Source organism: Rhinolophus sinicus, chromosome 3 (genome assembly GCF_057876585.1).
Source record: "Rhinolophus sinicus isolate RSI-liver-muscle chromosome 3, RSI-T2T, whole genome shotgun sequence".
NCBI classification, from domain to species: Eukaryota; Metazoa; Chordata; class Mammalia; order Chiroptera; family Rhinolophidae; genus Rhinolophus; species Rhinolophus sinicus.
This window is the reverse complement of record NC_142503.1, coordinates 57,848,873-57,876,245: the sequence shown is the minus strand read 5'-3', so window position 1 is coordinate 57,876,245 and position 27,373 is coordinate 57,848,873. Positions and strand designations below refer to the sequence as shown.

The 27,373-nt window shown below is 40.8% G+C and overlaps 1 protein-coding gene across 22 annotated transcripts in view; it reads left to right on the top strand.

The window, feature by feature from the left end:
• Positions 1-27,373, top strand: part of LOC109448670 (uncharacterized) — a 139,795-nt gene that overhangs the window by 13,032 nt on the left and 99,390 nt on the right. For 4 of the 22 annotated variants that reach the window (XM_088796607.1, XM_088796605.1, XM_088796606.1 and 1 more), the window contains exons 1-3: positions 2,283-2,479; positions 4,390-7,889; positions 9,760-9,808. In XM_088796607.1, the coding sequence (XP_088652733.1) occupies positions 2,319-2,479; positions 4,390-4,735 (507 nt within the window). In that variant the 5' untranslated portion in view covers positions 2,283-2,318 and the 3' untranslated portion in view covers positions 4,736-7,889; positions 9,760-9,808. The other 18 variants (XR_012495043.2, XR_002137581.3, XR_002137583.3 and 15 more) reach the window with 16 other exon arrangements.

The window sequence follows — 27,373 nt, the reverse complement described above, 5'->3', positions numbered from 1 at the left end:
CCCCGACGGCCCGGAAGCGGTGCCCGCGCGGCCAGTAGGTGTCGCTGTTCCCCTGCTGGCCGGAGCCGGAGCCCGCGCGGTGTCCCGGCGCCACCCAGCCTTTGGCACCCGGCGGGTTCACGGACCTCCTAAGAGAGGGCCGCTGTCCACCGGGACCGTTCGCTCGCTCACCTGGCCAGGACCGCAGCAACACGGGCCGGCCTAAGGTAGCGCCCTCGGAGAGAGAAAGAAGAGATGGGTCTGTTGGGGCGAAACTCGGGGCCCCGACGGAAGCAGCTCGAAGCCACCAACTATCCCTCCTTTCTCTTCTCTTCACGTGCTGTGGGTAGTGATTGGGAACTGGGATATCCTAGTAAAATCCCGAGCTGGGAAATTTCTCTCGGACTCCACACTGTCTTTAAATATAAATAAGAGGTTGAAATCCCAGCTTCGTGGGAGCTAGCCACAAAAAAAAAAAAAAAAAAAAAAAATGGTTTCAATTCAGAGAGAGACAGAGGCAGAGAGAGACAGAGGCAGAGAGAGACAGAGACAGAGAGACAGACAGAAAGACAGAGAGAGACAGAGAAACCTGGGCCTGGTCACATGCTTTAGCTTCATACCATCTTGTACACTCGTCTGCACGCAGCAATGCCGGGTAACCACGACCGCCCTCCTTCCCCGGCCCAGAAAGAAGTCAGTATTTGGATGTGGTTGTCTTCCCCGAAAGTATTGCTTTTCAAGTATTATTCTCCTTCATAAACCTCGCAGTTAGCACATCTTTAGAATCTGTATTGAAGTTCTAGGTATCGAGAATTCTACCCCCCTTCTCTGGCGTCCTGCGGCTCCTTGCCATCGGCCACTGTGTGCCGTGTAAGAGATTATTAATCAGAAGCGTTCTTTTTGTGTGTCTCAAAAGGAGGGAGTTTTGGCTTATGAATACCGAGAGGGACATTTACAATGAGTACATCCTATAGGTAACTGGAGATTTTATTATGATTCTGATTGTTTTGTACAGGGAAATCACCGCTCGGATTTGAAGATAGAAAGGAGGGGGGACGCGTTGAAAACGCTAAATTGAGAATTTGGAGTTATTATTGAAAGAGTTAGTAGTATGCAAAATGGAACTGGCTATGTATTTAAACTAACGTTTAAAATCATATCTTCGATTCAAATGTGGGGACATTTTCTAGTAAATTAAAAAACCCACACTTTATCGGTATTTTGCTTGGTAAACTTAATCAATTCGGGAAGAAGAAAAACGTAATAATCAAATAGCAAAGAGGAAGAAAGAAAAAGTCTTATTTAAGTCCGAAATACTTTGGAACACTTCTTGTTTCTGACTGTGGACCTGGGTCTCGCTATCTCGGAGGACAATGCTGGGCAAGTGCTTGGGTCTTCAAGGCAAGTCTTAAATTTTTAACGTGAGGTGACCATCGTCTTTACTTGTCATGCCTTTTGCTATGTTCCACAAATTTGGCTCCTTTCCGTTAAATCCTATATCTGCTATACAATTCTAAGTAATTATTTCTGATTGAGACGGCAAATTAATCATTCGGTGACGTGAGAGGGGAGTGAAACACGTGTCTAATTGGAGGTTGTGAAGTTCAGAGAGGTAGTATTTTTAGCTTGGAAAGTCCAAATTCATATATTTGGTTATCTTGCCCCCTCCCATCGTTCCCCCATTCCCTCCCCATTTTCTTCTCTCACTCAACCCTTTAGGCTCCTTTCTCCCACTTTCTTCCCCTTTCCTCGGCTTCTGTCTTCCTTTCCTCCCCCCTCTTGCCCTCCTCTCCATACTGCTCTTCTCTTCTTTCCTCCTCCTTCTCTTCTCCCTCTCTTTCCTCCTCCTCCTCTTCTTCTTCTTCCTCTTTCTCTTCCTCTTCCCCTTCCCCTCCTCCTCCTCCTCCTTCTTCTTCCTCTCTCTCTCTCTCTCTCTCTCTCTCTCTCTCTCTCTCTCTCTCTCTCTCTGTCTCTCTCCCCCCCCTCCTGCTTCCCCTCTCTGTGTGCTTATCTCTGTCTCTCCCCCCCCCCCCAATTTATTGTCTGATCCTATCTGTCAAGTTAATGTAAAAGTAGCAAGTGAGAGGTCCAGCACCCTCTCTCCTGAGAGCCCAAAGCACTTTGGGGAGGTGTCGGCCTCTGCCCGGTTACCCGCTGGAGTTGTGGCCCTCAGTGCAGGGCACGTTGTTGGCGGAGGAGTTGGGGGTCTGCGCCCGTTGCGGGGATTATTCAAATGCCGCCCGCTGCCGCTGTGATTCGCAGGGACTCGGCCTCCGTATGGTAATGCTGGGCGGGGGGTGGGGGGATGGGGGGAGGCGCCGAGGGGCGGGGAGGGGAGGATGGGGGTGAGGGCGGGGTGGGAGGGGGCTCCGGCACCGCGCGCTCCGCTGCGGGGCTGGGACAGAGCACCCGGACCCGCGGCGGCAGCGGCAGCGGCGCTACCCACCCTCCGACACAACACCCACCGAACCAACGAGCCACCGAGCCACGGGCCCCCAGGGTAAGCCGCAGCGCGCACACGGCAATGACGGTGACGGTTCAGATGCTTCAGGTTACTACCATGTGCCAATGAGGGAGATTAGAAACAGAAAAGGAGATTACAGAGAGATCAGATATGAGGTGTTCCTCTCTGTGTCCCTTGTCACACAGCGCGCGCGCACACACACGCACACACGCGTCTAAACACACATGCATGCACAGACATCCGTACATGCACACATTCCTTGCTACTACCATCTAAATATATGCACTGCCACTCTATGCCCTGCAACGTGGCCGGTGTGTTTGTCCTGATCCCTGCATAAAGGCGGGCAGGTATGTGCCAGAATCCAGGCAGGAACAAACCGCCACGCACGACTGAATTGCAGCCAAACTCGAAGAGACAGTTAACCTGCTGAATTGTTTCACTCAGGCAGGTGCCCCCCAGAAACCGCCAATTCTGCAATCAGTTATGGAATCCTGCAACTATTCATAGCATGTGCTGAAAATGTACTTTAGAAAAGGTAATCTTGCTATATATGGCAAGGTAAGGGCGAACCTAAGGGATGGTGTATTTCCGTTTTTTAATGTTTTACGTGCAGCCATCTGACCACTTTTTATTGGGTGACATATCATGAGCACTTTGGTGTAGGCTGGAAAAACTACAGCCAGAGATAAGGCTGGAAATGACATAAGAATTAAGGGTTGCTAAAAATGGATGCTGGATAGTCCAGTATGAAAGATGGCATTCAGCTGTAGGTTTAAAATGAGGGAAAATACATGTGAATATTTATACGTGAAAGCGATGGGGAAGGCTGAGTCTTGCCCTGAGTATCTGTGCAGGTAAGTCATTCATAAGAAAACTAATTACCTGTGCATGTAGTTGGACTTATTTAATTGAATAAGCTGCATGTGTGCATATTTGCTGTTCTTTGTGGCTATGCAATTATAGATTCAGTCTTTTTAAAAATAATAGCTTTGGGGTAATTTTAAAAGTGCAGTTTATACATATATGTTTTTCAAAAGCCATTGTGCTGAATAGATATATTGCCAGGAAGGAAAATCGTACTTTATAAACAAGATTACCATTGCTTGAAATTTAACTCAAGGCCTGTATATTTTAGAGCAAATCAACTGGCTTCATATAGTCAACTATTTTGTTTATTTGTTTTCCTTTCAAACTCAGAAATTAAGGATGCTTTTAAATCAAGATAATGTGCCTTGTTTCCAGCCATATTAAGATAAAAAAGAAACTCAGTAAATTTCAAATTCAGCAGATAAGGTACAACATACAACATGGTTGAAAATGTCTTCCTTGCAGAAGGCTGTCCGTTGCTGTGTCTACACATTTTAAAATAGATTTTTTTTTTTGCAATAAGAAATGCTAGAAAGCAATAGGGCAGTGAATGCCGCACCTTTCAGTTAATCAACACAAAAAATTCTTTAGAGTCACTTCCCTTTATACATACATTAATCTCAAATGCGCTGGCCCGAACTGTGTTTTTGCTAATCTTAAGTTAATTAGACAATCAAACTTTGAGCCTTGAAAGGTGGGCATTACAGTCCATCAAGGGACTATGTCAGGAAAGAATAAAACGTGTCTTTTCTTTTATGACCAAACCAGGAGGTTATACAGCTGGCATTACATACATGACAGATGTGCATATTTGGAGCCTTAAATAAACAGAAGCAGGGAGGCAACTGCATATTATCTAGCAAGAGACAGCAGCAGACACTCGCCAAAAATAAAATAAAATAAAATAAAAACGACGGAAAGGGACAAGAAAGACAGACATAAGATAGCAAAAAAAGAAAAAATGGGGAGGGGAGAATCAATAAAACAATACAACCTGAACTTTTCGCGATTAGAAAATGCAAATATAGCTTTACATATGCATCAGTATTAAAAATAATACACGCTGGAACCAACAGGAGCGGGAGCAGGAGGAGGAGGAGGAGGAGGAGAGCAGGAGGAGGAGAGAAGGAGGAGGAGGAAAGAATGGAGGCGCCGCGGAGCCCTGATTATGCATGGGCTGGAGCTGCCTCCTCTAACCTGTTCTTCTCCGAGCCCGGCAGCCGGCGGTCCTCAGCCGCCCACAGAACAGGAGCCGAAACAACCGTTCCCGAAGGCTACAGCGTTTATTTTTCTCTTTTGGGGGTTTTGGCGGTTGTTTCATGGGCTCGCCAACTAGCCCCTTTAATTAAAAGCTTCAATAAAAGGCGATCGCGCCAGGAATGCACCGGCTCCTCTTCGCTCAGGATTTGCATATTTTTTTAATGCCCTAATTTCCTTGATGTATGTAAATGTAGCCGGACGTAGAGGGAGACAGGGAGCTGACGTCAATGGACGTGACCTCGCAGCTAAACCTTGAACGTGAAGCCGGGATGGGGGAAAACACGGAACGGCAGCCGGTGGAGCCCGCTAGTGCCGGCGGCGGCAGCGGCGTTGGCCGCGCTCAGGCCCGAGGGGGCCAAGAGGGCCGGTACCAACCCCCCGGGAGGATGAGCCACCGCCTTCTTTCGCCACTGCCTGGCTTCCAGCCTCGCCAGCCCTCCGACCGCACCCGCAGGCTCTTGTCCTGTACCTCCAGCCCCACCAAATACACGTTCTTTTGCTTCCCTCAGAAAACAATACACCCCAAAACAACAAATCAAAGACAACAGATAACAAATCAAATCAAGTCCCCAAATGTTTTAGACCAATGCTCAGTAGCTTATCAGAAAGAAGACTGACAATGGAACATGATTTTTTTTTTCTTTTTGGCTTCTTTCCACGAGAAGAGGAGGGGGAGACCTCAGACAACAGCAAATCACCCCCAAAACACGTTAAGCTATACGTGTTTCCAGTAGGGAGAGGTAAATCACCCAGTCGACTACTGGGGGCTTCTCGTTTCGGTACCTGCTTACCTGTGCAATCATTATGCGCGTCGGCTTCATTAACAGCCGTGCCATTAGCGTGCGTTTTAATGTGATGGGAGTGTCTCGCGCGGATGTGTGTGTGTGTGTGTTGGGGAGGTGCTCGGGTTGGAGCGCACACTGAGGCAGGCGCTGTGAGCGAGATGAGAGAGAGATCTGTGTCTCTCCACTGCCACCTCTGGGACTTATCTGCGGGGATATCTAGGCCAGAACTCCTGGGCTGGAGTTCGAGTTTCACCCATTTGAAAGGGGGTATGAGGGTAGAGGTGGTCAGAGCAGGTTCCCTCTGAAAAGCCAGGCCTTTCCGATTACATTGTCTGGTGAGTGGGGTGGGGGTGGGGGTCTGAGGTGCGAACCATTCCGTGACCGCAGCTCCGGAGCTGCCTTGCCTGATTTAGTCTGGTGTGTTTTTCACTTGGAGCTCTACAGCCTCGGCGAGCAGGTGGCGGCTCTAGGCTACGCTGCAAGGAGGCCTTCAGACTTCCCCTCAGCGGCCCGGCGCGCCAGCGTGTGCGTGCCCGCGCACCAGGCGGGGGGCTCCTGGCACCTCCTTGTGCACATCTGTCCCCGCATCAGTTCGCCACCCTCTCCTAGGCAGCTAAGAAATGGTCCTTACTCTTCTGGGCGGGGGTCTTGAGGAGCCGGGGGCGGAGGGCAGAGCAGCGGACTCACAAGGAAGGAGTGCCGGAGGCCGCGGTGTCGGCTTTCCAGTCCTGTCCTTGGCCGCCAAGGCTGCCGTTTCTTCGTTCCACCTCGCAGCCCTAGCTTTGTTTTCCTGACATACTCGTGGCTACCGAGCCCCAAGCCTGCGAGGGGAGTGTGTGCTGTGCGAGGGGGTGTGTGTGGGGGAGAAGCGGGGGGCGGACTCGCGCGGCGGGAGGGGGCCCTCCCGCCAAGGACACGCCTGGCTGTCCTCCGGCTGCACTTGGCGGGAAAGCTGGGGGCCGCCGGCGGGGCTGCGCGCCCGCGGCTCTCATTACTGCCTCCCAGCTCCCCCCGGCCGCATTTACATACGGGCCACTCATCTGAATTTTTACAGCCCCCCCACCTCCCGTCACCGGTCGCACGCGCGCAGGCTCGGAACAAGCGCCCGCGCGCGTAGACACCCGTGCCCAGGCAGTGGTTGGCTGGGGCGCGCGAACAGGCCCAGGGGTGCAATCCGATCTCCGCGAGACGGATTGTTGCACCCACCCTCTCGCGCCTACACCCCCCGACAGTCTTCCAGATCGTGTTGTAGGAAGCCCACCTTCCCCTCAAGGCCCCCACCATTCTCTCACTGCACACTCCCACCCACCCCCTCCCACATCTCTCTGCCTCTTCCCTTGGAACGAATACACACACACACACACACACACACACACACACACACACACACACACACGCTTTTTCTTCCCCCTCAAATAGATAATCCCTATGGCGCGTCCCTGGTACCCTTTGAATATAGCTCTGGAGTTTAAGGAATAAAAATCCTTATAATCTATTGCTTGTCTTTAGCCAAACAAATTGAACGACCACAACAAAAAAGGGGAGGAGTGAGGAGTGAGGAAGGGGGACTTGAACCAAAAGACCTTTCTTCAAAAAAAAGTCTGCAAGTCAAAAGGTCATTCTCCAAGTTTGGAAATAAAATTGCAAAGGAGTCCTTTAAAAAGAAAGGAGAGGAAAGAAGGAAAGAAGGTAGAAAAGATCCACAAGTTACATAAACTGGTGCATTGGAAAAACAAGATAGGTCTATTCTTAAAAAAGAGAAAAGAGGGGGAGTCTAAAGAAATCAAGAGAAAAAACTGGAGGAAAAAAGAAACAGAAGAAGATAATAAAAGGTAGAAAAGGCAAAAGAAGTTTCCAAAGAAATGTGTGCTTTGCATCCTACAATGGGAAAATGTAGCCATTGCCCTCCTTCAGGCGAGACATTTCTAATTTGTTCCGTCTGTCAGGAGGGGACTATGAGAGGTTTGGGTGCAAATTCATTATCTCTGGCAACGCAGAACGTAGTGTGGGGACTGAAAAAGACCGTGGCAATGGATGAACAATAGGGCTTCAGTTCATCAGTAACAAAAGCAGTGGGGAAATTGGTTGAGTTTCAGAGCACGTCCTCCTCGGCAGAGGGGGCTGGACTAGACCTTGGACAGCCCCCCCAAAAACTTGCCGAGCCTCGCACACACCACTTCACTCTCCGCTCCGAGGTTCAGGGAGCAAGTGCCTGGCGTGGGGGGGAAAAGTTGGGGTTTTTTTCTTCCTTCGTCTTTTGCGTCCTTCTCTCTCTTCCCAGAAGGGAAGATCCATTTAAACTATTTTAGACCCAATCAAGAAAGAATCACCGCGTGGAATTGAGCGGCAGTTTTAAATGTGCTCAGGAGAGGGATGATCTGAATTTTTTTTTTTCTTTTTTTGAGACGCCGAAATGAGCCTGTTTGTGTACTGCGGCCGCCCTGTGACTCTGGATCTTGTCTTCTGGCCCGCGCTTTGATTCCTGCCCAGTTGGATTTGGGGGGCAACACTGCCTAGCGCAGGGAGAGCAAGTGAGTATCGTGGCGGCCCGCAGGCGGCAACTCTACCGGCGGCGCGGGGGGCATCACTGCCCGCTGCAGCTCCGCGCCGGCGCTCCTCACCTAGCCGCGAGTCGATGCCCGCAGAGCCCCGCTGCGGGCTGCTCTGAGGGCCAGTCCCGGGTTTGTTTCAGCTAATTGATTGTGTGTCTCAGATGCTAAACCTGTTGATCTCGAGAGTTGTCTGAGCCAGGACTGTTAATTATCCAGCGGCCTGACCCTCGATTGCAGGGAGAAGCCAGGAAAATTTCGTGCTGGAAAGGGGAATTTTGTATGTAATTTTGTGTTGTTGGTGGTGGGACTTTTCCCTCTTAAACTAGAGCCAGATACGGTTATATTTTGCATTCCTGGATTTAGGATTCGCATTTTGAATAATTCTTTTAACAACCTCAAAGTTGCAATTACCTGGCAAAGATGTGAGGGTCTCATTGGAATTGGCGGAAACTTATGTGCAGTAGCCAACTAGACCTGGTGGATTTCCATTTCCTTTTTCTCTTTGCTTTTTGTACCCCGGAAGGCGACGGGCCTCTTTTACCAGGTTATCCCAAGTTCAGATTCATCAAGATGCATCGGGGTTAGTTATTGGGACTTGGAGCTTCTGGAGTCGTACCGTAGCGGGGTCTCTGCGGTTTGCTTGGAGCCCAGACCCCACTGAGGGAGGCAAGACCTTCCTTCTGTGGCCTAGAATTGTCTGAGGGAACCCGGGGCAGTGGGAACCCAGGCAATGTATTTGCATTAGAGTCTGCGGCGTTTTCTCTTGCAATTATACCCGCGGTGCTTGAATGGAGGACTGTCTTGAGGGGTCAGGGCAGCAGTGAAATTGATCAGAAGTTAGACCGGAGGCCCTGTCAAGTCACGGCCACGGCCGGGGGCTCTTTTGGAGCTGTGGCTGCCTTGGGCCCAGAACAGAGGGTCGAATCCAGTTTCCTCCCTCTCCTGATGCCCACCTCTGCCCGCCACCTCCTTCCTCATCTTGGTATCAGTAATTAGGGTGCTGTCCCGGGAAACAAGCTCCATAGTCAGCATAATTGAACCAGTGCAGTACTTTCATTTTGCAAAACCAATAGCCCCACCCTGCCACTCCAAAATAACAATAAGCATTAAAAAATCATAAAAGAAAAGCAACCTATTTTCAGGAGTGTAAGACTTCTTGAATATACAGTCATGGGGGATGGGGCAAAGGAATAAAAAATCCACCACTTTACAGCAATCAGGTTTTACATTATTCATTGATTTACTGGAGGAAATAGCCAATCAGGAGACACAGATATGAATGCACATCTCACCGTGCTGTGGCCTTACAGTAAACTATTTGCATCTTTCTAATGGATTAGATATTTATCCAGGGATTCCCATTGTTTGAAGGGCCTGGAAATTCAGTCCCTCAAACATTTAGAAAATACAACTTGTTCCAGTCTTAAAATTCTTACATGGAATAACTCTCCCTCCTCTTTTGTATGGCAGGTTACAATGTTCAAATCCGTAATATTTCTCGAGTCCCTCTTCCTTCCAAGCTAAAAATAAAAGAAGAAAGAAAAAAATTAATTTCCAAACCCCTCCAGATTCTGCATATTTTGCATTCCCATTATCTTTCGTGTCTCCATTTAAATGCAAATTAGCATATTTAACCCTGTAGGTACTGAAGCCCAGGGTACATTGTACTAGGTTTTCTGGAATCTCTTGGCATTTAAAAAAATCATTGTAATTGCAATACTTTAAATGAAGCCAAATCTAGACCTGAATATATATATGTGTGTGTATATATATATATATATATGTGTATATATATATATATATATATATATATATATAGTAATCATTTGTTTTCTTGACTGTTTTTCAGATGAGTCTACAAAGAAGCAAAAATGAATAGACAATCCAACCAACCAAAGGTAATTTTAAAATTTATGTTTGATAAAATCAAAGTGATGCACAAAATCAAAATAGAATATTATTTACTGGGTGGCAGGACTGTAGTGTATTTATTGCATATCTTCCAGTTCATGCAATAGATAAAATTACAGAAAAATCTAAGTTTCCATATGTGCAGTTTTTTCCCATAGGTAGCCTTTATAATTATATATTGCAGATAATGTAAACATAACCTGTAACTGCCTATAAAAAAGAATTTGGAACACAGAAGAAACAATAAGAGACTTTTATTAGAAAGTAAGCCAGTCAAGTACCTTGCCTGAACTATACAGATTGCCCTAAATTAAATGGCTTTTTGTAGAAAATGGTAGTCTTGACTGTATTAGTGGACTGTAGTTTACATGCATGACAATCATACACACACAATATTAAAAACAATTTTGGTGATAGACCAATTTTTTACATACTCTGCAGTAGTGTTAATAGGATTCAGAGAGGTGTTCTAAATATTAGTGGCAAATCTGATGTATTTGCATTTATAGAATAGCATGATTCTGATCCAAATATGTGGAACATCATAACTTTTCACTTTTAACTTAAGCACAGATTGTTTATTCCTAAGAAAACCAGTATGTTTCAATTCATGTTTCAGCCATCTGGAGACCTATAAAAAGATTAGAAAACAAGCATGACCATCACGTCCTAACCTATTGGCCATTAATGGGAATTTATTAGAGAATGAATAGGCAAACCATTTGAATTCAGTATATCCTTCAATATGCAGATTTCAAAAAGGGTATTCTGTAGCTCACTTAAATAGCTTTTTGAAAAACAAAAGTATCTGGAATAAAAACATGTAGGTGTTAATAGTTTCTCCTAACAATGTATGGCACACATTGCTAGGAATCATTAGAGCACAATTATTTCAACTTGTCTCACATCATAGATAATAATACAGTCCTTGAAATGTATATGATAAACCATAATATGAACCTTGGCAATATTCAAAATAATCAAGTGCTCAGTGTTAAACCTTGCTATATATCTTTTATTTCTTCGTATCTTGGAAGATGATGGAGAAGCAAAATATTTAATTGGCTATATGGTTAATGAACAAACTGCCCATAATCATTATGTTAACTATTTTCACTGTTGGGGGCTCTCATAATGAATCTACAGTATATGTGACAGGCATGGGGGCCAGTCCTGGAGTCAGTTGATATGACTATGTGGCATTGCCTTCGAATATGCTATTTTAAAACAGTATCTTCTGTAGCTTCTAATTGTAGAAGCATCTCAAATTTTCAATGTCTTGGCTTTCCTGATAATTACTTGGGCTCTAAAATGCATTTAATTGATAAATGGGGAAATGTAGCCACATTAATTTGCAAATCCACACAAATATGGGGGTGATACACAGATATACATGCATCACATATCTCTACTTTCACCACTCCCCACCCAGACATATATAAAGCAAAAAGATATGCTAAAAATATCTGGCATTTCTTGGGGTTTTGACTTAAGCAATTGAATTGATCTGATCATATGCTTGCTTTATGTAGTACATGCCAATTCACTAATGATTCTGCTTCTAGGTCTTCGAAAGCAAGGCCAAAATACACTGTTTTCCAAGGCAGCAAAGCTCATTAGGGTTTTACATAATGTCAAAACTGGCATGTTCTTCAGTGATATGTTCAATTCTTATCCAGTAGTAATTTATGTTGTGGCCTCATAGTTCAAGAAGGAACAGTAACTCTATAGGAGTATGTTTCTCTGAATTAATTTGTAGTTTGTATATATATATGTATATATACATATATACATACATATATACATGTAGTTTGTATACATATACACATATATATGTGTGTATATATACATATATATACATATATACATATATGTATCTCCCAATATAGCCTTTTCTGATCACAGTTCTGTACCTAAATGTGATAAGAAAAATAGATGAGTGATTTCCATAGCACAGTGTTTTCTCAATAATGAGGACAAGAATGGTTACCAAAAAAGTAAATTAATAAAAAATCTAGGGAAAAGTTGGCATCCGTGTTATTAAATCGTATATTTAATTGGTGTAATATTGTTGTTTGTACTCTTGATTGGGGGCTTTTCTTAGCAATTCTAGTTTTCTTTACTTCTCAGTCCTTTCAGTAGGATTTTCATATGTGCTCTGTATGTAATCTAGTAAGCATATTCACACTCATGTCTTAAATGAATAAATTACTGAATCTATGAAAGAGTGTATATTAATTCTGAAAGTGTTTTAGTCATTGGGGAAAATAGTTTACGAATAGAAATGAGGGTATTGTGATAAACTAGGGATGTGTGAAATGAATATGAAGATTTATGACATTCTCTTGTAGCATATATTTTAAAAATAGTAACATCACCAAACATAACTCATAATTTTGGAAAACAGTCCATAAAGTTCACCCATGGTGAATATGCATCTTATGTGGACTATACCTTAGATGTTATGTTGAGGGGCATCTGAGTATTAGAATGGTACATATTATAGATGAGTTAGGCATAGATTACTCAGTAAGAAGGAAAGAGAAGAAGAGCTCTTTAAGTGATCATAGTCACACTTTGAAAAGTCCTAAGAAAAGGAATGAGGCTAACTAATTAAACAATATTCCCCTCTAAATAGAAGAAGGGTGGGTATGGGGAAGGGGGGGTGGGGGTAGAGTTATGCTATTAACATCCAGGTGTTTTACCTGTCTTTTCCATGTGATAGCAATACGATTTTCATAATTTCATAAGAAAAACTCATATATTTTGACCTTCTGTATGAAAATTGATGTGTGAAACTATAGACAAAGGTGCAGCATTTTTATTACAGCAGAGTTGTGTACAACATTAGAAACTGTTGCAGCAGTGTTTACCTGTGCTTCATTCTATGGCACACCCCCTGTTGAGAGAGTCATTTTTAAAAAACCAGGATGAAGTCGGCTTGCTTAGGACATTCATTTTGAACTTACAGAACAAAATACGCTGCCCTATCGCCATGGTACACAGATAGAAAACATGTCTGAGCTGTGAAGCCATTAAAAACACACCACCAGAGCAAATTGTCAATGTAATCACACATCGACTCACTGCGTAATACAGAGCTGATTCCAGCCCCAGAAAGCAAGGCCCTGCTTTAAGCAACAGCAAAGTGCCTTTCATCTGCCTGCCCATGCAATCTGCCAGAAGAGAAATTCAGGCAAAGACGTTCCCCAGATCTGAAATGCTTTTATCTGTCCTTAGAGAGAGATTTCTTCCAGTCTTTGGATATTAGAGCGATCTACACTAGCACCAAGGAGGTAAAAGGCCGCGGGTTGCTTTTCCAGGAGCAGTCCGTAGTGCTAGCGGAAGAGATGTTGATTGAGAAAATAGGGCTTGTTGCAATGCTGCGGCTGCCGCTGCCGCTGCCGCTGCCCGGGCTGCAGGCTTGGGGCAGTTGGCTGATCACTGATGCATATCAATAACCATGTACTTGAGATTTCTCATGACATCATCATTACCTTGGTCTCCTGCGGTCTCGAACCTTTGACCTTGCCGGGCTGGTCCGCAATTTGGCAGTGAAAGCCCCTCCAATGATGGCCCTTTTCTCCTTCTTTCAGACCGGGGGCAGCAGCATGCCAGCAAGACGGCTTCTTCTCCTCCCCAGCCTAGAAGCCCTGTGAAAATCGAGGATCTTCCCCCCAAAACACACACACACAAGATAATGTGCAATCAAGCTGCCACCGCTTGGTAAAAAGCTCATGGTGCCTAACCCAAAAGGATCAGGAGCAGATCCCTGAATCAGCTGTCACTTCTATAGCATGGGATGTTTTGTTTTGTTTTGTTTTTTCCGTCCTCCTTAACCTGCGCTGGAAATTGCCTTTGGCTTTTTTATACATCTCTATAGAGGGAGGCTAAAGAGTCTTGCGTGAGAAAGAAGCAATTTACAATGCAAATAGAGGCCTCTGAAGGGACGGATGCTGCTACTGGGTCGTAACCGCTTGCTGCACCTTAATAGCTGGTTTTATTTTCTGATATTAATAGATGAATTGTTTGCTAACGCTGCCGGAGATTACTTGCTGGAAGGAAAAGAAAAGTTCGGAATAAACTTTGAAAGCCACAGATCTCGTTTGGATGTTTTAGCCGCACACAAGCAGAAACCAGGTCATATTTACATACAAGGAGGAATCTTAAACGCGGCCAAGTGTCCGAGAGGACTACCCTTCGGGACTGCCAGAAACTTCGGCATCTGGACTCTGGCCAGAGGAAGACAGAGGCGTGTGAGGGAAGCGAGTTGTTATCTTTGGTTATCTAGCTGTATGAGTGTATTGGTCTTCATAAAGCTAGATAACCGAAAGTAAAAACTCCTTCAAGATCGCCGGGGAGCGTGTGAAAATGAAAGACTACAACCAAGAGACAGTAAAAACCAGAAAGGTCAGGAATACTTATTGAATCTAACTTTGTTTTTGTTTTTGTTTTCCTTGTGATTAAAGATGGGATTAGAAGAAATTAAGTGACGTACATATACCAAAATATAAAGGTGCCAGATTCCTCGAGAGTGGTTGTTAAAGCTGCAAAGGAGGATTGTGTAGTGCTAATGAGTAAAGAGGCATGTGCAGTTTGTCCTACATACTTTAAGACAAAAGTTTAAATATGAGGAGGATTTTTTTTTTTTTTTTTTTTTTAGAAAGCTGTTGTAGAGATGACTGGTACCTAGTTTTAAAAAAATGATTCCATAATATGTAGACTCAGGGTGTTCTGAGGCTCTTCCCTGAAAAAATATTAAGATTATGCTTGGAAACCACATGTATTTGGGGGTGTATGTCAAATGATATGAAATTAGACTCTCAGAAAAGTTTATATTGGAAGGTTAATAATTTGTATCTACTGAGGACATAGAGCTAGGAGGGAAAATGCAAAAAAAAAAAAAAAAAAAGCAAAGGCTGATTTTTATTCTTCTATTCAAAATACAAGGACAGATGCTTCTCTGTTCCAAGAGGGTTTCCTTGAGGAAGCTACTGAAGCAGAAAGACATGATGGAGACGAGATCGCCTCCCCTCTTGTCAAAGTGTTAAAAAAATGTTCTGTCTTACTCTGCGCCTAGCATTGGAAATGAAAGTGACATTTACGCCACAACCCACGTGTGCGCCTCCTCTCTTTTTGTTTAAGGATGATCAGGTCTATCCAGGAAACAGCTCTGGCATCCCAAACTGAAATAATTAGGACGTATATAGACCTGACAAAAATGGGAAGGGGGTGGGGAATCTGAGGGTCTGTCTTGCCTAATTGATTCCGCTAAACGGAATGCAGGAGATGTGAACGGCAGGACGCTCCGATTCCCACGCTCGGGGGGCAAGTGGTAAAGCGGGCCCGGCAGCCTATGACAGACAGCCCTGTTGGGGGGTGAGGGTATGAAAAAAACATCAAGTGCACACACCATACTCATCTCCATCGCTTAAGAAAGTAGAGGCATTTCCCACCCACAGCCATCTGCAGCTTCCCAAATAGCAGCACCAACTGGTCTGTAGCTGCTGCATACTGTCTGTTTCTGTTAATTTTATAACCTCTGTTTAATCTGGCCATAATTAAGTTTGGGTCCCTTCTCTGACTGAGATTTTCAATATTTAAGGAAAGCTAGTAGAAAGCAGTTCCAAGATTCCCATTTACTGCCTGCACCTCAAGTCAAATTCTCAGTACATACTTTTGGCCTTGTGACCACCTTTTGGCTTTTGTTTTGGGTGAGTTATATTTAAAAATTCATATCTCTATATAACAGACATTATCATCACCTCATCAGCCTGTTTACCTCTTAACATACCTAGGAACTTGCCCTAATTTTTCTAGTAGACACACTGGCAGTAAAACTATAAAACCGTCAACCTATGGAAAGTTGATTACAATAACAGTACGGTAAAAGGTTGTTTTGGTATAGTCCCGGCTAGAGGTGTTCTAAACAGCCATTTTTATTTAATCTAAAAGTGACTATGCTTAGCAGAAACTCTGGCTCTTTGAAGGTCCCCACAGTAATCTTTTCATAAAAGTCCTCACAGTTTCCCAGTGTCACTAAGAAAACATTTGCATAGGTACTTAAACATAAATACAAGCATTGCAATAAGAAAAATGCCCAAAATGGCCTGTTACCTTCCATGTGGCCTAGATTACTGAAAATCCCAAATATACATTTTTTTTCTTCAAAAGCAGTACACGTTTCCAACTCCTTTTATGACTTCAAACTGGAGAAGCCTATAAAACCATTGATGGTTTCAGTTAGAAACTCTGAGAGACTTTATTAAAGTAAATTCTCAATTTGGCTGCTGAACACGTGCCAAAGTTTTACTACTGTAGTGACCGTTGAGAAGACCCTTGTTTATTTACATTTGAAGCACTGTTTGTGCAAACAACCTTTTATTGTTAAGTGCCTGTATTCCTTTCATTTACTTCATGTCCAGGGGTGCTATTTACCTAGACCCATTGTCTACTACAATTAACATTTACATTACAAAGTGTGTGGTTTTCTTTCTCAAGGAGGTTCAATTAAGGCAATAAGATGTTTGCTGGGGAAACCTATTGTTTACTGAAAGCACTCAATGGAGTCAAATTACTGAAGCTTTTGCCTACATCTCGGTCTTTTATGTAAATATGTTAAAAATAGCATCTAAGGAAAATAAACAATATTATAATTATGTGTTTGCCATTGTCATATCAAACTTGCTTTGTATCATACTAATGTTACATGACGTATTGATCAATAAAAATACATTTCAATGTTATTATTTTCATTTTATTTTTTGCTGTTCCACTGCTCTTGCTGCAACATGTCCCAATTTTTTTTCTATTGCGCATCAAACTTTTGACATTTTGTTTTATTTGTGTGTGTTTAAGAGAGAGACTGTATCTGAGCATGGGTCTGAAGGGTGTCTGAGGTAATCTCTACAATGACCTTATAATAAGGTGATATTTCTTTGAAATCTGAAATATTCCAAAGGCATGTACATTTAAGTCAAAAGAAGTGTAAATATCAGTTAAGTAGTTCTTTGAAAGCTAGTTTTAACATTGGCAGAAACCGGATCAAGTTTATTTAGCATACCACTGCATTGTAAAACAGTTGGAGTGAAGTTGCAGGTTGCGTGAGTATGCATGTTAACTAGTGGGAACCAAGCACAGTCTTTGTGAAAGGGGAGCAGCAGATTGCTTGTGCAAGGCCAATGTTAAAAAGGCAGCTGAATTTAACACCATCTGGAAGAAAAGATCCCTTCACGACTTTCTCACACCGTCAGACAAAACTAGTGTCTCTTGTTCAGAGCCCTTGTCTATGCAACCATACAATACTGAGTCATTATACTTTTGCTGAGAGAAAATTTGAGAACACAATATGGGTAACCAGTGAATGACCAAGTTTCATTGTGCCCGCTTAAGTCGATTGAAATCTACGTCTAGAGCTATGAATGGTAGTATTGTTTTCCTCACCAGGGCTGTACTAAATGTCAGCACAGTGTAAAGAAAAACTTGAAGTCTGCAAATAACTTACCAGATCTCAATTATAATATTTTCCCACACTAGAACTAATATCATTGCGAAGGGCTACATTGCAGAAAATACAAAAAGAAGCAAAAAGAAATAGAGTTTATTTAGAAGTTATTTTATCCAAACATTTTAATTTCCTGATGGGAACTTCAATTCAGGCTACAGGTTGGGTTGAAGAGTGGAATTCATTACTGGCAAGTTCAAGTTACAAAAATGCTTCTTGTCCAATTAAAATAGAATAGAACAAACACCTACTCCCACCTGAAACTCTTCCTTCTTAAGTATAAAGAGACTCTACTTGAGTTGTATTACTTTAGTGCTCCTTAGAATTATTGAATCTAGCTTAATTTTTTAATATGAATCTATTCAATTACTGAATACGAATCTAGCTTAATTTTTGCTTTAAATTTTGGCAGACACTGCTCTTTCAAAGTTTGCTACTATGATTGACATTGCGAAGAATATCGTAGATGTACATTTCTAAAAATATACAAGGTTCTGGCACCTTGCTAGGTGGATTCTGCTGCCCTCACAAATACACCTCCCTTTATATTACACTCCTCCCCATTTTCTAACTTTTCTTTTCTCATTATGTGTGTGAATCGGTTGTTATGCTTAGGTTTAACATTCACACAATCTATTTGACTATAAACAGTCAGAAAAAGGAAACAAAACAGTTCAAAAAGTAAAAGGAGTTGGTTGTATGTTTTATTAGGATGTCTATTTTAAATATAATTGACTTTGCAATTTTGTTATTGTGTCACCAAGTGTCGCATAGTTCTTAATATGTAAGTGCAAAACAATGAGTAATTGCTGTTTTGCTGAATAATACATCTGAGTTGCCAACGTCAAAGGTATTATTTTGTGTATTTCTAAACAGGAACGTTAACTGCAGGTTTTGACATCTAGAATCTTTTCATGAAATACTTAGAAATAGGCCGATAAAATGACACCTGTAAAAGTAAATATAAAGATATAACCAACTTATTTTCCTTGTCCTACTTTATACAAGAAAATTAACAATGAAAAGTCACTCAATAATGGAATTATAAAGGATCTAAGAAAAATACAGTCATACAGAAAAATCCAAAATAACAAAAATGGAAATTGAATACAGGTAAATAAGATATGTAGGAAAACCTCTGCAGTATCCTTGCAGGTTGTGAATGGACATACTCACAGTATCAGGCCCCTAGTGAAGTTACCATTAATGTGCACAGTAATGAGATAAATGCATTATTTACATTCAAAATGAAGTCTTTTCCCAAAGTGGCTTTCAAGTCTTTTTAAACACTAAATTTCTACTATTGGTGATCTGTGTTTATTTTTTAAATTAAAATGACTTCCTTATTTGGAAAAATAGGAAATTCTAATTTGATTATGTGTAGTTTCTGATGAAAATTAAGAAACCACTTAAATAATAAGTAATAGATAAGGATGAGTATATTTCAAGTTCGCAAATGTTCTTCCTATTCATAGACTACATAAGGTATAAACAGTTCAAGACAGTTTAGCATTCTAAGGTTTTGACTTTTTTAAAATGGAAAGATGAAGCCAAAGATTTTATTTTCTAATAGGCTAGAAAATATATGAAAGAAATACAGATAGTATAACTGTCTAGTTTTTTCTATGGATCTGTATCTCTGGAAATACCACTGTAGCTTAAGAATATTGATATCCTTTTCCTGCTTTGTCTTTCTATGAATTAGCTTTCCCCTAATTAGTTAGATTAAGTAAAACACACCCTAATATGTTGCATTTGGATGGGTGTTGGGGGGGGGTGTGGTGAGATGGGCAACAAGAGACAAGGTGTCCTTTAGAAGTTATTGAGTAAAAAGACAGCTATAATACTGATCAGTTGTTTTAACACTAGTACTTCGGACAGTTAAACAGGTCCTACAGCGATGGGGCATGTGAGGTAGTTCTTCAGTGTCTCCAGATTTTAATGGATGGCTTTGTTATCCTGTTTGTGTGATCATTGGTATCATAACACAACTTAACCTAGTACAGAAATCAGCAGAAACCTCCATTCCCTTCTGGGAAATGTTGGACTTAATTGTGGAATTAATTCTAAAGATGGTGAATGGAAATGAAAAGAATGTAGCTATGACTGCTGCTAAGGAATATCTGCCTGTCTTCACTCAGGGCCGCGAGTTAGTGCACGTCCTTAGAAAGGTGATGACCTCTTTGAGGTGGGAGAGTGTGGCTTTCCGTTTTGCAGCCAACTGTTAGACCACCGCAGGTAGGACTTTAAAAAGTGAAGATAGTAGACTTTATTCAGGGAAATATGGAGATCTGAGCCATATTTGTTCAAAGAGAAGCACATCCCTGTGTTTGGTGGTTTGACTGGGTTTTAGCTGAGCTCTGGCACAACGTTTTCTTGAGATCTAAAAATAGCCAGGCTTAGCAGCCGCATTGCAAGATGCTTGGCGTGGGCGGTGCAGAGGAGACAGCCGACTCCGTGACTGGCTGCAGAAGTAGCTGGGCTAGGCAGTGGCAGCGGCGAAGGCGGCCGGTCAGCGACCGGGCAGCACGACGCTTCCCTGTGACCGCCAACAGCCGGAATCCTCCAGCAGCTGTGGTGGCTCGCAGCCCTTTCCAGAAAGCGGGCGTCTGATTGGTGTTTCCCTGGAGACCGGCGGCCGGAGCTGCTGGAACTACCGGTGTTGGTGCGCCGGCGCGCGCGCTCCCGGGGCTGGCGCGCGCTCCGGACTGGCGCGCGATAGGGCGGCCGGGGGCGCGCTACGGCCCGAGTAGCAGGCTGGGAGGCCTCCCAAGATCCCGCGAGCTCAAATACCGGCGCTGACCCTCCACCGCCCCGCGACCTCTGGGCGCGGGCGCTGCTGGACCCCGCAGCGTGGGGCCGCCAGCCTCGCTCTGCCTGGTATGCTAAGTTGCGTCCGCGAGGGCTCTTCTGTTTTTTTATTTTTTTATTTTTTTATTTCCCTGCCCTTCGACCCCTCAACAGCCATCTAGGTCCAGCCTCTCGCCAGCTCGGGACTACGGTTGCTTCTGAATCATTGAGTTGGGCTTGTGGATGAGGGTGACGTCGGAGTTCAGTCACGCCAGGACATCCCCTGGAGGCAGGCATCCTAGGGCCCCTTCCTCAGTCTAGCAGGCAACTTGTGATTAAGGGGCTTTCTTTTGCTGGCACTCAGTTTCTGTAGTTCTGCCCAGGCATCCTCTCTGAGTATGATCAATATCGTTGATAAAGATATTGTGTGTCCCCCTCCTATTTTTTTTAACCCAGTGAAAAACTGCTAACTGAAAAGACCCCACCATCACCCCTCTCCCGCTTCGCGGGGAAGTTCTTGGGGGAGGAAGTTTTGTGAATCCAGAGCCGCGGTTGGTGAGCGCATTCCACTCTGGGCCCTTCGCTGAATCAGCTAACACCTCCACCCCCACTGCCCACTAGGGACTCAGGGTGCATCTTCCCCCAATCAGATTAGCTGGAAATATTAATCTTGTTGGGTGGATACAGTAGAACTTGTTCAGAGATTGCATTAAAAAGAGATCTCGGTCTTAAGCACTTACTAAAGCCAGTTAATAACATCATGCATGGACATTTAAACTTGTTGTAAGTTGCAGAGAGGATTAGTGGGAAGTCACGCTGTGCGCAGCTAATGATACCATCTTAACTCTAACCGGTCTAAATCCACCTAGCCCAGTGCAGGTCCGGATCTGCGGCCCTCGGGAAAGGCTGGGAAAGAGGAATCTTGGAGGAGCGCAAGGAATTCGGAAACAGGAGGAGACGTCTAGTGTTCCTTTTGGGTGATGGTCACTCGTTCCTGAGTAGACATGGACGTGCCACAACTCATGGGCTGTGCTTTAGTGATAGGTCTGTTGCAAACTCAGGTGAAGTTATGGGAGTCCAAAGGTGGTGGCTTTTGTAACTGTATCGATTTGCATTACAAAGGCCGTTTACTTTCAATTGTTCTTTTACAAAAGTAGTTCAGCTCAGTATTTCGCAGGTAAATATCCGAAGCACATTATTAACAACGTCCTGTCATAGGCTTGCTCACTGGTTTCAAACTGATTACTGTTTTAAGGCAGTTTGGAACTACTTTATGACAGGGTCAATTGGAAATAGTCTTAGGAAAATGCTTTGAAAATGCTGCCTTATTAAAACACTCAGCTAACAATATTCATTTCGTACAGTCGCTAAATAGCAGTCTGAAGGATTTCTTGTGTTTTCTGAGTTTCTTTTAATAGTTACTGGCCCTGGGAAAACAAGCTATGAGAAGACTTTTAACTGCAACCTGGCTCTTGGAGTTAAGTTTTAAATTTGGACTTGACAAGGTTAAAATGTTTGTCTTATATCATTAATTGCTAGTGGGAGATGGGAAATAATTATAAATGTTAATCACTTTAATGACTGGTGAAAACCTGTAAATGAACCACTTCGAAAAAGGGATGTATACCAAAAATAAATAAGTACATAAACACTTCCTCTGAATCAGTCCACAAAAAATGATTTGCAGATTACTACCCAGACGTTTCTTAAATCTTTGTCTTTTGGGGAAAAAAAATCTATACATCTATAACTGTACACCCATATATAGATAGATATGAGTGAAATTTACTGGAAGAATTTCTAACAAGTATTAAGAAATATTTTCACTGAATAAATATATTAGATTATAATTAGTTTATGTATTTATCAACCCTGGTCTAATGAAAAAAAAGTTCCTATAATTTATTTGGAGGTAATGCCTTCATGAAGACAATAGATTTAATATCATTGAAATTCAGAACCCATGGACTTACTTCCTGTCAGGGCTAGAGCTCTTGTATAGTAATAATGGAAGTGTACTTAGACCTTATTTTTAATTCAGTGAGAATTATGAAGGTACCTGAAACTGTTTCATGAATTTAACTGTCTTTGAGCGAAATTCAAATAATGGATTTTAGGCCTTATTTTCAGAAAGCACATAGTTTATACATAGTAACTGCTCAATATATATGATTTTAATGTATTGAGTTATCCTTGAAATATATGATCTATACACAAAATTAACTTAGCATTGGCCGATAGGAATCTGAAGTTGAGGATATTTTACAGTCTGTGGAATAGCTTGAAAACTGTTAGGAGCTTTAAATATGAAGTTATTACCATGACTAATTCATGGCAAGTGAGTTTGCAAAGAATGGAAGAAAAATAATTTGATAGGTCTTCATCTATAGAGTTTGTAGTATATACTTCTTGAGTGATTCTAGTAGTGAAAATACCTAAATAGCAAGGAAATAGGAATTAATTGATGAATTTATATTTGCATTGTTTTATAAAGTAACTCTTAAGACAATTTGTAGGTACTTAGATTAATATAACAAATAGAAAGTTTAACTGTCCCCAAATAAAGTTACAAATTGCCCAATAACTTACATTTTTCACACTGAAGACTCATGCTTAATTATAGTCTAAAATCTGAGTTTGCAGATATGACAGGGGATTCCAGTGATTCAAACAGGACAGTACAAATACTGCATATATTTCTGCCAAATTTGTCTCAGATGGACTAACTGCTAAGGAAGAATCCATAGCATGACTGAGCTAACAGAAAATGTGTTACCTTTCCAATAGGTAATCCCTGCATTTGCATGCTGTGCTCACTGACAGGAGAGAGGACTTGAATTTTGGTCATTTTTCTGGACTTTAGCCTTAAGGTCTATATTGTCAATTCAACATATATTAAGTGAACAATATTTTTTGTTAACCAATAATTATTATTAAGACAGAATTATTTTCTTAGCCAATGGAAATAAAAAATTGGCTTTAAGTTAAACTTAACTAGCTCCACTTTAGTAGAGATTGTCTAGTTCAATTTTGATTTTTCAAATTGCGTTTTATACTATAAAGAGCCCTTCTGTATAAAATGCAGTTTGAAAAGGGAAAAATATTTATGCTTTTATCATTTTAAGTGATCAAATATTGCAGTGCTAGATGTTCGAATATCATGTGCATCAGTACATTATTAACTTAATCTAATGCTTAGAGTCATTACCACATTCGTGGGTGTCTTTCTGATATCTCTCCAGTCCACTGGATTTTGAAGTGTGATTATGTAAATTTTCTTCTGATAAATAAATGACTATAATTGTACTTGAAATACCACTCAGATTCTTAAGACCATGGCATCTAAATAATATATTATGCATTCCTTAATTATTTATCAAAACTAATTCAAAATAACTGTAGGGTAAAGAATACATTTATTTTTAAATAGTCATTCCCTTCCCCAATTTTTTTTTTGTATCAGGTTAAAAAATATTCCAGATGGTGAAAATATGAAGAGATGAGAAAAAGGTTGATGAGTAGAGTAAGCAGCAAGTTTATCATTCAAGGAAACATCTCTGTTTTGCCCAATAATACATACTATCATCCTGATGCAATTTTTGTGCCATGTGATCTTAATGCTAGTTCAGTAAGGGTATTTTGGTTACAGAAGAAACCATGTTTAAATGTTAAACATTAGTGTAGAATATTCCTCACCATTACTTGATAAGGAAAAAAGGGAAAGTTAGCAAACACCATTTCACTCATGGTTATTTTAAAAATTTCTCTTATAAACATAGTAGGGAAATTGTAATCGAGTTACAAAATTTGAGTAAGGGTTATGCAATCAAGTGATACTAAATTTAAAGAATGGCTTTTCTTCATTTAATTATAGCTATAGAAATTCACAGTAATTGAAATGTGCCTTTTCATTGTTTAACATTGCAAGGCTGTATTTAGAATTCTTGTTGCACTGTGCCTTTAAAGGAGGCGCGTGTTTATTTTACCTACGTAAATTCTAATTGCAGAATCCACTCTAATCACCATGTAGAAATCATCTGTAGTCTCATAAGTTCATGAGCTACATACTTTTCTTTTTTATCCTGCAGACCACACCTTATCTGGTTGCTAATGAAATACAGGAGATTGATTGCAGAAAATCTTCAAGGGAATATTTGCTGTACTACATATAGTAAGCTCCATTTGGTGCATTAGCATTTAGCCATTTTATGCAAATTTAGAGAAAATGACTCATGTATATGATTTAATATGCATCAGCGATAACTCATACCACCCTTATAAGAAAAAAGAAATTAAAAATTCATTAGAAAACTAGACTACTGTCACTACATGGTTAAAACATTATTAAAGCATATTTCAATGTTTTGCTTACACTAGTGTTCTCATCATGGTGCCACCATTTCATGACAAAGGCCGTAGAGGAGAAAACATTCAACTTAAAATGTCTGCTGGCACACATCGCTGGATTTGTGTGTCACTAAACAATGAGCGAGCATTGCCTTGAATACCAACTATTTAATTAGCACTTTTGGAAGCCATGCATAGAAAATAGCTCATTTACATGCATCTGCTTAGCGATTAGTCCCATAAAAAGCTACCATTTTTTTGTTGTTGTTAAATATAGCGAGCATTTTACCATTTGTCCATGAAAAAAATAAAAACGTTATTATTTTCAAATTCTGAAATTCAGAGATTTAATTAATACAGGAAAAATTCTTGATATTTCTCTTCAAGGTATATTTAAATTATTTAATTTAACTTTAAGTGTACCATAAAAGGCTGGATACAAGTAATAATTAAGAACTTCAAAGGGCAACGGAAACCCTCTAACAGTCCTTGGTTTAATTAAAGGCTATTATTAGATTGCTCTCAAATATAGTTACATTTAATGACAAGTGATGACTAGTAAAAGCTGTATTTGAAAGTTATGAGTATCTTATTATAAATACAATTGATAGACTCTAGCAGGTATTGCTATCATTCCATTTTGAAAATAAGTGACATATATTTCTTGAAAAATCAAATTAATAATATTAAAAACCTGTTAGTTTAAGATGCTTTGCTTTTCATTAATTCTCTAGTCTACACATACCTGTCATGATCATAAATTAATTGTATGCTTCTTAAAAAGCGTGTTAGCCAATTTAAATGTCTTTAAGAGGATATATTTTTATAATACAGTGGCGTATTTAGGAAGCCATGTATACAATGTGTATGGAAGCATTAACAGTAAAAGTGGGCTTCACTAGTGCATTTTGAAATACAACATTCTCTTTTGGAATGTGAATTGATATTTGATATGACAGTAATAAATTATTTTTTGAAGTTTATATTATCTACCACATTTGTGTGAATAGACAATTGGCCAGAAAAACAGGTAATTCTTAATACCTTTTAGAATATATATAAACCATATAGAAAATAGAAATAGGACAGTTATGTAAAATTTGCTGTTTCTTATAAATAATTATACTCACTGGACTATTTTCCTTTATATGTATCTATTTATACAGGGAATTTTAACTATGGAATTTGCATAGTTAAAGTTCAGGGCAGATGAGTAAGTAGTATATATATATAAATATATATATATATATATATATATATATATATATATATATATATTTATATATATATATGTTCTCAAGTGAAATTGATGAGTAAATATTTTAAAATTTTCATTTAGAACATTTATTGATTCTGTTTATTAATTATCTTTAGTAATTGGGTTATAAAGCATCTATAATGAAAATTGCCTACATTAAGCATGTAAAATTTCATTTTTATGAGTAATCTATTATTTTGAAAGTGTGATACTATTTCCTTTGTTCACTGTGGGCCAGTGAGTACCAGGGGATATTTAGATTGTGTGGATTCAATATGTAGATATGATTCTATATCTGTGTAGCTTATCTATCTATTTATCTGTCAGTCTACTTAAATAATGAAGTATATGGATGTAGTCCACTGAGTAAGGAAAATGTGCTCCCGATGTGCCTTTTATATGGCATGTTCTTCAATTTGAATTTTTTTTACTTCAATTTCTAATTTTATCCTCCTAGTAACCAGTATTATTCTTTATTTGTTTATTATGCCCACCCCTCTCACCACCTGCAGAGACACTCAGAATACAAGGTTTGTAGAGTAAGGAACTTACCTGTCTTGTTCACTGCTGAATATCCTGCACCTAGAACAGCGCTGGACACATAGTAGATACTCAATGATTATTTGTTGATGAAAGGATGAATAAATTTAAATATGACATTGATTTTTCTGAGATAGATTTTGCGATATGGATCTAAGGGATTGATTCACATTGATGGGTTGGTTTCCCCAACATGGGAGCCCTATTGAAGCTGCCCAGCTATGTTGAGGAGATCACCCTTCCTACACAGAGTAAAAAGAGGCAGACCATTGTTTGGTTTGGGGGTGAGTGATGACTGCAAGCAACTTCTAAGCTAGATTTTAAAGTCCATTTCTAGGAGAATTGTGTATATATATTTGAGATCTTATCCTTGATGTAGGGAATAGTCGGTGGTTCATAGAACAAGGCCAAGTTAACTGGACACATGGGAACTGTATCATAGAACACGGAGTTATTAACAATGTATTCCAAACAAAAGTATTTTGCAAGTGTTCTTGATATTTTTATTATACTTTGATTAAAATATCCAATTCATAAAAGCATGCTCTTATAATTGGCCTGAAACGCTTACAATTTTAACTAATGGTAGAAAAAAAATAAATGTGAATTGGAGCCTTCCTGGAGCCTAAGCTTCTCAATTAAATCAGGACCATTTTTGAAAGCTCTATTAGTTTCCTTAGAATACAAGGGAATTATGAATAAAGATATAGTTTATGTTTCTAAACACTGCTCCTATGACTTAAAAATTAACCTGAGTGTCTAACCTACATGAGAATTTAAGTTACTGATTATATTTTTGAGCAGAAATTGGAATATCTGATTTGGTATCAACAGTGAAAATTTGTCTTTTCATATTTTTGTACAACATGGGTTGAAAGTAACAAATGTAAGATGAGAAACTCAAATCAATCAAATGTTTAATGGGGCTTTTATGTTCCCACCAATAAGATTCTAAAGTTCTTAGAAAATAACCAGCAGTAGGTTGTTGAGTTCATAAGCAACAAGCAAACACATTTACAAGACCAGTTAGTTAGACGAACGAGTCATCAAAAAGTGTAGCCCTTTCCTATTTATGTGCCATTGAGAAAGAATATTCTTGATTTGGGACTAGGG